This window comes from Haemaphysalis longicornis, unplaced genomic scaffold, assembly GCF_048455015.1.
Source record: "Haemaphysalis longicornis isolate Haplotype H1 unplaced genomic scaffold, Haemaphysalis longicornis Haplotype H1 scaffold_6, whole genome shotgun sequence".
Classification (NCBI taxonomy): Eukaryota; Metazoa; Arthropoda; class Arachnida; order Ixodida; family Ixodidae; genus Haemaphysalis; species Haemaphysalis longicornis.
The window spans coordinates 11,921,756-11,936,122 of record NW_027526407.1 but is presented as its reverse complement, the minus strand read 5'-3'; the positions used below and the strand labels follow the sequence as shown (position 1 = coordinate 11,936,122).

General features: G+C 50.3%; 1 protein-coding gene and 1 pseudogene across 1 annotated transcript; both read right to left on the bottom strand.

The window, feature by feature from the left end:
* Positions 1–831: 831 nt before the first annotated feature.
* Positions 832–4,016, bottom strand: LOC144141827 (uncharacterized). Its single transcript, XM_077673314.1, has 2 exons — positions 4,004–4,016; positions 832–2,182 (listed from the first exon to the last, which is right to left on the bottom strand). Exons 1-2 carry the CDS (start codon positions 4,014–4,016, stop codon positions 885–887), a joined length of 1,311 nt encoding a protein of 436 aa, XP_077529440.1. The 3' UTR covers positions 832–884.
* A 9,860-nt stretch (positions 4,017–13,876) lies between these two features.
* Positions 13,877–14,367, bottom strand: LOC144141822 (tubulin beta chain-like; annotated as a pseudogene).

The window sequence follows — 14,367 nt, the reverse complement described above, 5'->3', positions numbered from 1 at the left end:
CTGTAGTTACAACCGTGCTATGTACCCATGTAATCTGTTATAATAAATTGAGGTAAAACAGAGTGCAGTTTGGGTCACAATGTCTTTCTGCGTAAGATGATCACACTGCCTCGGCTGTCCTGGTACCTATTTCATACATTTCAGCTTCTGCGCACCGTCTGAATCCCTGAAAATTATTATTTTGATCTCACCCTGAGTATTATTTTGGATACACGACGCCTACGTCGTCGTCCTCCTCCTCCTTCTTCTTCTTCTTCCTTCTTTCTTATTTTTTCTTTTTCTTTCTTCTTTTTTCTTCTTTTCCTTTTTTTTTCTTTCCTTTTTCTCTTTCTTTTCCTTTTCTTCTTTTTCTTTTCCTTCTTTCTTTTGCTTCTTTCTTTTTCTTTCTTCTTTTTTCTTCTTTTTCTTTTTTCTTTTCCTTTTTCTCTTTCTTTTCCTTTTTTTCTTTTTCTTTTCCTTCTTTCTTTTTCTTCTTCTTCTTTCTTCTTCTTCATCTTCAGCAGCAGCGCTGGCGGCACCTCTCGCTTCTTCGGAGAACCGGTTATTGCACCCCACATGGATTTCCAAAACTTTCCGCCGAAGGTTCTCCACGGCTGGCATGCCCAACTTGTTTTTTCCTATACTTTCAAAGGGGACCGAGTTAGCACGCGCTACAACCCTCGGCAACCGCCTGCGCGAACTTGGCGTCTGTGCTCCCCGCATCAGGTGCGAACACACGTGAACTGGCGAGTGGAACAGCACGCGAGAGATCACGCCACGAAGGCCGGGCAGAGCGTTCTGAGAAAGAAAGAGGAGGGGGAAGAGAGAGAGAGAGAAATAAACGTTTATTGTCTGAAAATACTAGCTAGGACTTGGCCCTTGCCGGTCCGAGGTGGTAGGTCTCCTCAGTCCAGGAAACCTCTGGCGGTGGCTGCCGTCTTCGCCCGGTTCACCAGATTCTTCTGGTTCTCCGGATCCTCGGAGACGAGCAGCGCCTCCCACTTTTCAGCGATGTCGTGGTCACGGGTGGTATGGGCGCTTGCATTGTTTTGTGGTGCGGAAGTCTGTATTGTTGAGGACGCTTGGCTACCCACAGGTGGGTCTGGGCGGCGGTCTTCGCAAGGGCACTCCAGGATCATGTGCGGCAAGGTGTCGGGTATGTCACAATAAGGGCAGAGATAAGGGAATTGCGTGGGGTAAATGCGGTGCATGATTATTCCGTGTGCATATGTGTTTGTTTGGAGGCGACGAAGGATTACACTTTCTTCCTTGGTGAGATCGAGATGTGGTGCGGGATATCTCCTCCGCTCAAGTCGGTAGTGCTCCAATATTGCCCTATAGGTAGTGGGTACCTCTTCTGCGCCCGTTGCCGCACGGATGCTGGGTGGCAGGAAGGCCCGGCTTGTATGTTCTCGGGCTGCAGCGTGCGCTGCTTCGTTTCCCGCCATCCCTTCATGCCCCGGGATCCAGGTGACGTAGGCGTCAGGAAGTTGGGGGCGCGTCTTTAAGATTTTAAGTGCTGTCGCGGACACGCGTCCTTTTTGGAAGTTCCGACATGCCGCTTGGGAGTCGGTGAATATCAGTGCTCGGTCGCTGCAGGTTGTCATTGCCAAGGCGATGGCTGCTTCTTCCGCCGTTTCGGGGTTACGAGCCGGTATTGTTGCCGACGCCAGTTCCCTGCCTCGTTGGTCCGTGACGCTTACTGCGAAAGCAGTGTGTTCTGGGTATCGAGCGGCATCTGTGTATCTTGTGTTGGGATCTTTGGCATATTTTCGGAGGAGTGCCTTCGATCTTGCTTCTCTTCTTTCTTTATGGCAAGAGGGGTGCATGTTACGTGGTATGCGTGCTACAAAGATGGCCTCTCGGAGTTCCAATGGTAGTCTTGCTTTTTCGTCGGTGTCCGCGATGTATGTTTCACTGTAATTGAGATAGCGGAGTACTGCTCTGCCTGTAGAAGTGAGCTTGAGGCGTTCGAGTTGGCTGGCTTTGTGGGCTTCGGCCATCTCCTCCCACGTATTATGTACGCCTAATTTAAGCAGCTTGTCGGTGGATGCCATGAAAGGGACTCTTAGAGCAGTCTTGGTTGCTTTCCTGATCATTATGTCCATTTTTTTTATTTCAGCGCTTTTTAAGGCTAAGTATGGGGTGCCGTACGTCATCCTACTGGTTATTAATGCTTGAATGATCCGTAAGGTGTCTTGTTCTTTAGGGGGAAGAATAAACTTTTATTGAGGCCCAATTCGACTCCGTGTGTGGAGGCAGACCAGTGGGGAGACTCCTTAGTCCAGGAGTCCCTGGCTCTGGCTGGCAGTCCGGGCCCGTCTCACCAGGTTAAGCTGGGAGCCGGGTTCAGAGCTGGACAGCTGCGCCGCCCACTGTGAAGGGGTAAGGTGGGGATTGGGAGGGAGGTCGGGTGAGAGACAACTTTATTGTTTTTGTACGAAAGCTATAAGGGGAAGGGGTGGGAGTGCCTCGTCCTTTGCAGTCGTCGGCCAGGTGTCCTTGACCTCTGGCGGCTTCTTCAGCTTTTTCGGTCAGTAGTTGCTGTAGTAGTTTTCCGGAACTGAGCATCGCCATCTCCCATTGCTCCTTATTAAAGATATTTATTATTTGTTTGTCTTTTTGCTTTTCTGTTCATGCCCATAGTTTGTGTATAGATAGTAGTACCTCGGGGCACTCAGCGATCTGTGCAAAGTATGCTGCCAAAGGGCAGATCTCAAACGCATAATACCAGTGTTTTCGAAGGTAAAGCTCGCAGACGCCGGGCGCTCCGCTCGGGACACAGGCTCACGTGTGCTCGGGTATTTTTTCTAGTTTTTCTGCGATGCTCCTCACGTGGCGCATGTCCACGAACAAACCAGGACGACTCCAGGGGCTCCTGATGAGGCGCACATTCACGTGCGTTCAGCTAGGCTGAGTTTTCTGGTAACGTTCGATTGCGGAAATAAAAGCACCCACAAAGTCTGTTTACGTGCTTTGAAGAAGACGACGACGATGGTGCGGCCTTCGTAATTGTTGATTTCTACCTTAAGGGGAATTGGCAAGGCAACTTATTTATGGTACTCCGATTGGACCCCAAGTGAATACTTTTCCTTCCAGAAAAAAAGGGCGGGAAATGAAAGTCTACTATGCTAAGGACGGGAACACCAGAACAATTAGAGATTACTCAGGCATTCAAGCGACCTGAAACGAAAAGATAAATTTGGGTACAATTACAAATATCCATTTTTGCGTAACCCAAATTCATGCCCCCAAAAATTTGATAGGCGTAATGGAAGGCTAATCACGTTGACGATCCCCAGCCAGCATTGGAACTTCGTTGTCAACGCTTGCGCGGTTGAATTATTTGTTTTGTACGCACAGTGCGGCTAGTCGATATAGTCCTGCACTCACCGCGGCCTGCCCGAGGAGCAGTACGGCATTCGCACTGCCCATACATCTCTGTGTCGTGGGGAATCTTCGGAATACCCGCGGACGATCCGCGGTCAGTCCGAGACTGTATGTCGAATAGCCTCAGTTTGCGTACGCTCCCGACCGCTGCAGCTAGCTAAACGACCTTTTGCCATACAATTAATACAGGACAGTTGTGCTACCCATTTTCGCAGTTGAATAAATATGATTCCTATTGGCCCATCCAAACAAGCGGGCATACTGTGGGTCCCCATGATCGTTGTCCACACACTCCAATGTAAGGATCATCATCAGTGCAGCGCGTTGTTGATAAGTGCCTGACTTACGCAGACAGGGCATGCATGGGTTTTGGAAAAGACTAACAAAGCAAATTTCAGGCACGGAGTTTGTGTATAGTTTATTCTTTCTCATTTCCCTGTCTCATGTCTTCCCTTTCACTGCTCTCCCTGTAGGTTAGACTTTACGCCTTTTCAGTGGAGGGATATGACGCACCACAAGCGCTCTAAAGCGTTCCGGTGTGAAAGAAGAAGAAAGGCATCTGCAGCCGCTCGCGTGCTCTCTGAGGCTGTTCCATTGCCCAGTCTACTTGCTCGAGGAAACAATTTCAACCTACTAAGCGACCGCATCGCGGCTGTTCAGCTAACAACTCCATCCGAACATCTGGCCTACAGAACGCCGACCAAACGAGGCTTCCAAGTCGCGGCCAATCAAGCTCGCATCCCGAGAGAACAGCGCCGCGCCGGGACCACGAACCTCTGCCGTCTACAGCTAGCGAGGTTCCTCATGGCCATGAGGAACAACAACGAGAGCCAGACGAATCCCGCTGTTCCTCCCCAGGGGCTCTTCAGACTGCGCCACCTTGCGTTCGTCGCCTGCCTGGGACTGGTCTCTGCCGCGGTGTTGATCGGCGTCCCGGTTGCCGTGTGGAAGACCATGGTCCACTGCGAGGGAGCCTCCTGTCTGTCGGTCGAGGACGACCTTCGGAACAGTCAAGACCCAATGGTGAAACCATGCGACGACTTTTATAGGCACGTGTGTGGTCGTTGGCCCGAGGTTGAGCGAGTCTACATGACACCCACCATCAAGTACGACGCGGTGCACGACCTCGCTTTTCTCCGCGAGGCGATTTTCTTGGCAGGCCAAAACCGCAACCGCCCGCTCGGAGCACAGAACGTGATGGGGGATCTGATGGTCACTTGCCACCAACAGCAGCCAGACGAACCCCAGCTGCAGTGGTTCCTCAGCCAGCTGCGGCTGCCGTGGCCCGCCCGCTCTGCCACCAACGAGCTTGAGCTGCTGGACATGATCGCGGGGGCATCGCTCAAGTACAACCTGCCCATAATGTGGATCTTCGCTGTGGGCCGCCACCTCCGTCGGCCGAGAGAGAACGCTCTTTACCTCATGCTGGATGGAGCGGTAGAAATTTGGATGCGCCAGATGACAGACCTCGCCAGGCGGCGGAAGCTGCCACTGTTCCTGCGTCGCTGTGCGGAACGTGTGGGCGGCACGGGTCAGTCCTACGACAGCATGATCCGAAACGTCCTCACCACGCACACAGACCTCCAGCTGTCCCTCAGCCGCAGCTTCGGCATCGTCGAGCGGCCAGAGTACATCAACTTCAGTGATGTCACCCTCCGCCAGGCCGTCAACAGGTACCTTCCGGACGAGTCGCAGCAGTGGCCAGAAGACAGCGTGATCTGCCTGCAGCGCCTCATGTTCCGCCGCTTCCGGGCGCGGCACCTGGTCGACGCTCAGATGGGCTCGGCATTCAAGAACTATGCCGGCGCCTATGTCGTCTGGTACCTCGCCCCGTACGTGTCTCCCTACCTGACGGCCTCGCTCATGGAAGACCTGGGGCACCCGCAGAGGCTGCGAGACTTCGTGCGCGCTCGCTGCTCCGCCCTCATCTTGGGCGTTCTGCCGATGCCGTTCTTCAAGGCGAAGACAGAAGGAAAACTGGGTGACGCAGCAGCGATATTCGCTACGTACTACACGCTCCGCTCAGCAATCGAAACAACGATGGCCCAACACGACAGGGTTGCAGGCCAGCGTCTGTCTGCCCACGCCGACACTCTGGCGATGAACTTCTACAACATGTCGGTCTCCTGGTTGGTGCTTGACCGCATGTACGCGGGAATTCCTCACGTGCACGATTCAGATTTCTTTAACATGTACCAGACTGTGGCGACGTACAGCCTGCGACAGCTGAAGCAGTCCATGCGCAAGCCCAACAACAGCTACGTGCACGTTCCGCATTTGACTACGGTTGGCATCTACCGAGCGGTGGCGGCTCGCGAAATTAGAATTCCTCTAGTAAACGTCTTGTGGCCGAAGTTTCACCCTCGCTACCCGCTGGCTGCGCGGATGGCTGGCCTTGGAGTTGAGGCCGCGAGGAGTCTAATGGGGCTGTTCTACTACGCCTTCTTTTATGACGCGGACTTCCGGCCTGGTCCTCGCAAGAGCACTGACTTTTCACCGTCGATGTACCGGGCGCTGTCGGAGCTCCACGAACACCTCGATGCTGCCGTTAGTCGCTTCGGCAATGCATCGCTGACGATGGAAGAGTTGCAGGCTGCCGCCATAGAGGCCTTAGCTGTGGTGCTTGCCCACGCCGCGTCTAAGGCACTGCCGGAAGCACATGCGATGCCGGTGGCTGTGCGAGCTGTAGAGGACAGTAAGCGGCCGAACTTCTTCGCATCTTTAGCTCCCGACGAATTGTTCTTTCGGCTGGCTTGCTTTTATCACTGTTCGATCAGTCCGGGCCTACAAGAGCGCGTGTTGTGCAACTACGCCGTGCCACGCTTGAGTGGTTTTGCCTCGGCCTTTGGCTGCAAGCCTGGCGACGCCATGTTTGTTCCCCCCGAAAATTACACGTGGACTTGATGAGACCGGTACTAACGCATCGGGATATATATGTCCATGGCATGTGTCATTTTTATAGTTTAAGTAGAGCAGTGCTTGGACCAGTAACTTGCCGTCGAAGGCGAAACGTCCACCATAAATAAAAGAATTATTGATATTTCCCATGGGCATCGCTAGCATTATTCTGCAGAAGGACAAACTCGTTCCAGCGCCGTACGAGGGGGTAAAAATATTGTAAGCAAACGTCCAGACCATTCAAAGGATAAAACGAGAAAGCACGTTTTTGTTCTTCAATTTCACAGACAAAGGAATTTTAGAAATGAAGTTTCAAAATGCTTATTAATGAACATGCATCAGAAAACGAGAGAGAGACTACACAAGAAGTAAACCACTGGATGTCATAATGGAAACATTTTGCTAAATTGAACGAGAAAAGGCACAATTTCTTAAAGGGACACTGAAGTGATATGTAAACATTGCGGGATCACTAGCGCAAATTGTAGCCCGGAGTCCCCAGGCCATGTTTCGACCACGCTGGGCGTGTTTACGCGATTTTATTTAGTAGAAAAATCAATTCGAAAATGCTGTCCTCCTCTCTTTACGCTCGCCCATTTTCTGTGGCGTTTTCGTGTGACGTCAGGAGGTGCCGAGCTCGCAATTGGCTGGGCTATGCACGGCTCCCCGGCCTTCAGACAGAGTTAGTCCTCCCTGTTCTGAGTCAGTCGGCCCAGCGTTTCGTCCGGCGGCCGCCGACGGGTCGTCGCAATTCGTTCGCTCAGTTGAAACGAAGCCAGGACACGTTTGTGAATGGAAGAATGTGCCTTTCTTTACTTGGTTAGTTTGTACACTGTATCTAGCTCCAAGTCAAGGTCGCTTCACACAAGCGCTGCACAAGCGCACATGCGACGCTTCGCTGACTGGTACGCCAGTAGGAAAATATAAGGCCTCTTGAAGGCGGGAGAAGAGTCAGCGAAGTCAATATAGGTACTAAGGAAATAAAATCAACTGATATTTTTACCGTACAGCGTAAAACTAGGGTGCGGGAAGCACTTTTTTGCGCTGGGCGAACAACCACAGCGGTCAGCAGCACGACTACGCATCTCCGAACGCTTTTCCGTCTACGAAATGCAATTGCTGGACGTGAGCTATTGTGGAAACTCGGGGTACGCTTACTGCACGAGCGCAATACAACAAATAGTCACCTAAGCTGCTTGAAATACCAAAACTAAATAAAAGTGTAAACCTATTGTACAATATATACCTTATATTACCAATGGCGGCTGAGCCGGTCTCGTGGCATACTTGTCTGGGGCGTTAGGTGTGTTGTTGCAAGTGTTTTGCAAGTCACCAGTTCGAGTCCCCGCGGGTACGTGCTTTTTTTTTTTTTTGTAAGTTAACTTTTTTGTTTTCTGCCGATGTTTTCTACATTGAGTTCACCTTTTTTTTGGGCCGCAACGTTCATGGCTCCACGAACTAGTTCACAAAACGCGCGCAGGCTGGCACTGGCGCGCTAGCGAGTTCTCGTTGGCGTGCTGTTGCCATAAGCACCGACTGCTTGCGGGCAGTGGGCACAGGCCAGAATGAACAGACCCTTGGCCTGGTGCGAACACGCTTTTTATGGTACAGGCATGAGTGAGGCAAGCTCCAAATATGGGGGAAAAGCGCATGACATTTGGGCGTCTGCGGGTACGCGGAGGGCGTCCATGCACTGCGTAGGCCTCGGCTAGTGAATGCTACGATTCCAAGCCGTCCTGGGAGGCTTATCTTTATGCATTTTCACAGCTGACAACATGGCAGAAGCGCGGTACGATGATTACTGAGTTATTGAGAATGCTCATCCAGCAACGCCACCAGTTGTGTTTTACAGAACCGAAACCGAAACCGAAACTTGTTTGGTTGCTCACCTTGGGCATCGTCCAATCACGGTGCCCGCTCCTCCTAACGTCACAGCTTTAGTTGGTGCGGCCGCCGCAAACCGCGCATGGTAGTTTTTCTTCTTTCGCGCTTTGTAAAATAATTACCGATTTGTCAACCGGATAAACGATGAAAAGTGTGCTAATTTGAGCCAGTCTACGCAGTCCAAGCAAAAACGGGAGCTTGACAAATTCACTTTAGTGTCCCTTTAAACAGTTGTCTCGCACATATCGAATAACCACGTAAAATTATAGATGTTGTAAGGCAAGGTTGCGACAAATTGGTATAATGTGTTTTATTAAAACCCATTCACACCGCTATTAATCCGTAAATATAAGCATCGCGCCTACGGGCGCGCGCATCACGAAGTGGTCATTCCTGCGAAAACCCTTTGCCTCTCCAATCGTTTTCTCAATGCAGCTGGGCAAGGCGATTTGAACAGACGGTTGTCGGACACGGTAGAAAGACGCCACGTTTCCACACGTTAAATCGCGTTACATGAACAATCGATTGGGACAATATGTTGTCGCGGGAAATATGAAGGTTTTTTGCATAGCACAACCGATGTGGACATGTATCCCCGTGTTTTTTCACGATCGAAACCAAAGTTCAGCTTCACAGTCGAAGTTGTCGAAATGGTAGTACTGCTCCTTCCCTCACCGCGCTTAGGTGGTGCAACGAAAGTGAAGCAAATGCGGGGGTGTCTCCGAAGTTTTTTCTCGTACTAATAACGGAGCGTCCAAGAAAGAGAAAAAGATTCGACGACTATTATTCAGGAGTTTCAGAGTGCTTGGCCGGTCTGCATGTGGCATGTGATAATTCGCAGCGCACCGAGCTCTGTTCCAGTTGTCCTGCTGTTTCCTCGGTCCGTCACAAGACGCCATGTGCTACTTTCCTTCTAAACATTTCATTTGATGTGTCTATATTTTAACAATGTCTGCAGAACAGACTAGACTGAGATGAAGCATTCTGTATTTTTCTACTGATGCATTTCTCCTATGTTTAACACCCAGCTGTAGCTCGACGAACACCGCCAGACTTTAGAATCGTCTCTCTTTCCCTCTTCCCCCTCTTTTTCTCCCTTTGTGGACACGACGGGCGCCCACCATTACGCCCTTTTAAAACCAAAGATGCTGGTTTCAATGACGCTAACTTGAATACGCTTCACAAACCCTCTCAAAAATTTATCCTATAAGATGTATAGCGCAGTCTCACGGGTCAACTTCATGGGCCATGTTAAAGACAGGCTTGCGCAGAACAAGGACATTATTCTTTAAAACTACTAAAAGAACAATGAAAAAGAAAAAAAGAAGTCGGTAATGAATCAGATTTGGTTAGTCTTTTGCCTAAAAATTGGGTGTAGCCAAAGGTTTTGTACGTGAAAGACCGAAGCCGGAGATTTGGGTCCAATGTAGTATCCTGCGATTCGTGATTCGAGGACGAAGTGCTGTGGAGATGGCCCTGCGATAGTGGAGGCTGCTCAGGTACGGAACGGTGGCACAAAGATCTGCGGATTTAGGATCGTCGACCAGCTCGGAAACTTTTTTCTTTTTCAAAGCAGGCCTTCGATAAAAATCGACATTGGGTTTTCCTTTGAAGTTGCTTCCAAAGTCCATTTCATGTTTACGAAAAGATCAAATGAACGAGCTTCGAGAAAACAGCTCCGACAAGCTTCGCGCTTGTCGGCGCGATGTTAACGAACGCGAGCCCTCCCCGCCCACAGCTGAAGAGCCTTAAGCCGGAGAAGCCATTATACTTCATCATCATCGGACCGACCACATTACAGTCCACACGGACAGGCAGGGAGTCCTACAAAGCTTCGCCACGAACAATATTCAATCCCCTGTCCACATTAACATGACAACAAACATGCAATCTCATCCATACCTACACGTCTTCTTCGAATGGATCCCTCTCCACCAAGTCATAGAGGGTAATGAACGAGCTGACGCTCTGGCCGCGACGCTCATTTCTCGGGCAGCCCTCTGCCGTGGCCTAAGAAATAGAACCCAAAAGAGGATAGATCAATGCATAACAAAAGGCGCCGCGGACATCTCGACAACCTGCGGACAGCAAGAATACTACTTCCCTCTTCATCTAAACTCATGTTTAGATGAAGAGGGAAGATGAAGATGAATACTACTTCCCTCTTCATCTAAACTCACGTAGACAGGCACAGACATTGTCCCTCCCCTGTGATCTCTTTCTGCCCTACATACAGAAGTCACCAGGCCGTCCTCACTATCATATGGGATGGCTTGGACAATGAACTCACACTTTGGCACTGTGTTCGGGCCCCCTCGTCCCGCAGATTTATTTCGACCAACCCTTTCCCCCTGATTTTTCCTACTCATGGTCTAGCTACTCCCCCTCTCCCCTCTCCCTCCCTCCCCCGAAAACCTACGGGCCGCTTCGTGTCCCCAGTAGGATGCCCACATTGAAACTCTTTGTGCACCTCCGCCAAGGCCGCCACCGTCGGAGGACCGTGGAACAGCCCCTCCTCATTATAATTATCATCGTCATCGCATTCATCTGGCGTAGCAAGCCAGGCATCTTAGCTGGGCTGACATCGCCAGTTTTCATTAAAGACTGTTCTCTCTCTCTCTCTCCCTCCTCAGAGGACTCGTAACTCCGCGGTTCGGACTTGAGCTGCCGAATGAAGTTTGCTCTCTATCTCTCCCTCTCTCACCCTCTAACCCAACCGCTGAAAAAATCGCACTGGAGTGGTTCAAATCGTGAGGGTCAATACAATGGAGTCGTTTTTGCCACAACTCACATCCTTCCTGCCATAGCTAATCGCAAAATTATTCATTTGCCTTCCTTTCTTTTATTCCCATTGTCGATTATATCACGCGCGAAGCACTCGCAAAAGAGTTTTGAGCTCAGCGCAGAAGGTACAATTTCACTCTCAATGCCCCGTTTCTGGTGCACACGCACCGTTTAAACCCTGCATGTGGGTGATGATGATGATGATGATTGCTATTGGTTTCCCCTTTGAAGCGGGGTGATGACATGTCATCTTACCAAAAAGGACTAATACAACCACGTTTTGCACTCTTGATTTAATACTAGCGCTGCTTAGGGCAGGAACTAAAGCTTATTAGGCCCGAAATACTTTTTTTTTCCTGTTACACGTGGTAACTGTCCTAGGCAATATTCCCCTCTCTGCTTTTCGTCCACCAGCATTCTAACCTTCTTTTCGTCCCCTCGACAGCTTTGAAGTTACCTTCCTCTCTGATACCCTTAAATCCTAAGGCTTCTGGAAGCCCAATATTCCCTTCATGTAGACTTGGATGGATACCGTCACATTCTAACACTATGTTCCGCACATAGTTTCTGTTTCTTTTCCCCAGACCACGCATACCCCATCATTTTGTGAATACTTCCCCACAAAACTCTTAGTTCGCAGGCAACCTGCTCTAGCCTCAAAAAGCAAAGCACTGCCCTGGGAATTATCGTACAAATTTTCCATTCTGATGTTCAATTTCTCAGCCCTGTACACATCTAGCGACGTTTTAGCTTCCATTTTTTTCCTCCATTTATTCGTTTCAATCTGCCTTGCCTCTTTTTTGGTTACCTTGGCTGTTTTGGATTCTCCACTGTTCTTTCCGTATTTCATCGTTAGCCTTCTGGTCTTTCTTAACCACTGCGTGTCCACGCTTTTCAAGTATAGGTACCTAAATACCTTAGCTGCCCACCTTCGTTGATCCATTGCCCTCAACCTCATCTCAAACCATATTTTACTCTGTGCTTCTCTAACTTCACACGACACCCAGCCCATATCTCCCTGAACTGCTTCGTTAGTTGTTTTTTCATGCGCGCCTAAGGCCAAATGTCCTACCGTTCTCTGGTTTTCTCCAGCCCTGATAGAACGTCTGCTTTTAAGCAGAGTACAGCATTCGCAAACGTGAGACCCGGAACCTTACTCCTTTCCACATTCCTCTTACTACTTCATATCTGTTATACCCCCACAGAGCTCTATGCTTCATTATAGCTGCGTTTCGCTTTCCCTTAACCTTAAGTTGCTCCTCGTGAGTTGTTAAGTAGTTATCCGCTTCGTTTATCCGCATTCCCAAATATTTATATTCCTTCACTCTAGATAATTCGCCTTGCTGGATAGACACTACATCAGAGGTAGCGTCATTGAAAACCATTATTCCTAATTTTTCTGCACTGAAATATAACCCGAGGTAGGTGGCTTCCTTGGGAATACCCCCAAGATCCCCCTCCTCCGCCCATCACCAGCAGCGAGCAGTGGGCAGCTCAGGCCTGGCAATTTAACAACTGTTGGTTGAATTTGGTGCTCAAGTCGCCACCAGCCTGGTGGCCACCCAGTCTCTTTAACCCATTTGTTCACAAGAAAGTATTTGTTTTAATGTTCTTGGGGGAGCTTCTGGATACGATGTATCAGAAGGGGTGGAAGGGTGTTCAGAGGAGTACTGACGAAATTCCAAAGCTGAGATAACTATATAAAATGCTTCCTTTTTATCAGGAGATATATCCCAGCAAGTTTCCACAGCATCCGTTCGGCGTAACATATTTTATATCCATTTTAATCTTTGCCCGCACGAGAAAGCTTAGAGCGGACCGACATGACATCATCTGCTACTTGCCCCAAACTGCCGACGTAGGGGCACCCGTGACGAAGCCGACGCCCTGGCTGCGGTTCGCGCGCTGCTCCGGCGTGTGTACACGTCATGGTTTTGGGACTGACGCCATGCTGTCCGGGCGCCTGGGGACGGTGAAGGCCTTGGCGGGTCTGGGCGCGTGCGTGCGCTCGCGCCAGAGCGGCAATGGTACAGCAAGAATGGTGACGTCGCGTGATAACATTGTCATGGGGGCCACTCGGGGTTTGTTTTGTCGAAACCGAAACTGACACGAATAAACTACGCCGTAACTGAATGTTTTCGTTGCGTTCGACCGTCGAATGTGTCATTCTATGATTAGTGGCTGGTAGGCACGCATAGCAGCGAAAAAAACGTGACACGAACATTTCGTGTCAGTACTCCGTTAACTCATGCGGTGTCGGTAAAACCGAAGAAGCTGCCCACACAGGCAAGTGTCCGAATATCCGTTCACTCAATAGGGGACTATTTCAGTTGACTGCTATGAATGTTAAATGGCCATATAAATACTGACAGTAGCGTGAAGTGCTGGAACAAAATTGATTTCCTCAAAGGTAATGCGTAGGCGGAGAAAAAGGAAAAAGATGACACTAAAAGAGCACACAGGAAACACGAACTAAAAACGAGGCATGAAAGTAGAACAAGGAAGACAAAAACGTAGACAAAGAAAACACACTGGTTAAAAAAGTGTAACGTGGATGCGTTCAAACATTGACGTCTGCTTCAGGCACATCCTCAAACTCTGCTTCCTCGTCGGCCGACGCCTCCTGGTACTGCTGGTACTCGGAGACCAGGTCGTTTATATTGGACTCGGCCTCGGTGAACTCCATCTCGTCCATGCCCTCTCCGGTGTATCAGTGAAGGAAGCCGTCCATACGACGTGCCCGCCGGTGTGTGCAGGCACCTGCACGCGGGAAACGATGGGTAACCATTCAGCGCGCCATCTACCCTGTGCTCCATGAGTGAAAAGCGCCCTCCCCCTCCCGATTCGCGTTCAGAGTTTCTTGTTGCGCACGTCACTAAGAAACCGTTGGCTGATAGAGGTAGAAAGTTTTGCTTTAAAAAGAAGGAGTTAACCGAATTATCTACAGAGGGACCCACCGGAGGCACGTAGCGACACCCGACATGGTGGCAGAGACGAGATGGTTCAGGTCACCGTAAGTGGGTGTGGTGAGCTTCAGCGTGCGGAAGCAGATATCGTAGAGGGCCTCATTGTCGATGCAGAAGGTTTCATCGGTGTTCTCGACCAGCTGGTGCACCGAGAGGGTGGAGTTGTAAGGCTCCACAACGTGTCAGAGACCTTGGGAGAGGGGACAATGCTGAAGCTGTTCAGGATGCGGTCTGGGTACTCTTCCCGGATCTTTGAGATTAGCAGGGTGCCCATCCCCGAGCCGGTGCCTCCTCTGAGGGAGTGGATGAGCTAGAAGCTCTGCAGGCAGTCGCACGCTTCGGCCTCTCTCCGTACTCGGTCGGGGACACCATCCACCAGCTCCCTACCCTCGGTGTAGTGGCCCTTGGCCCAGTTGTTGCCGGCACCGCTCTGGCCTGCAAAGCAGATATATACCATTTCCTCCAT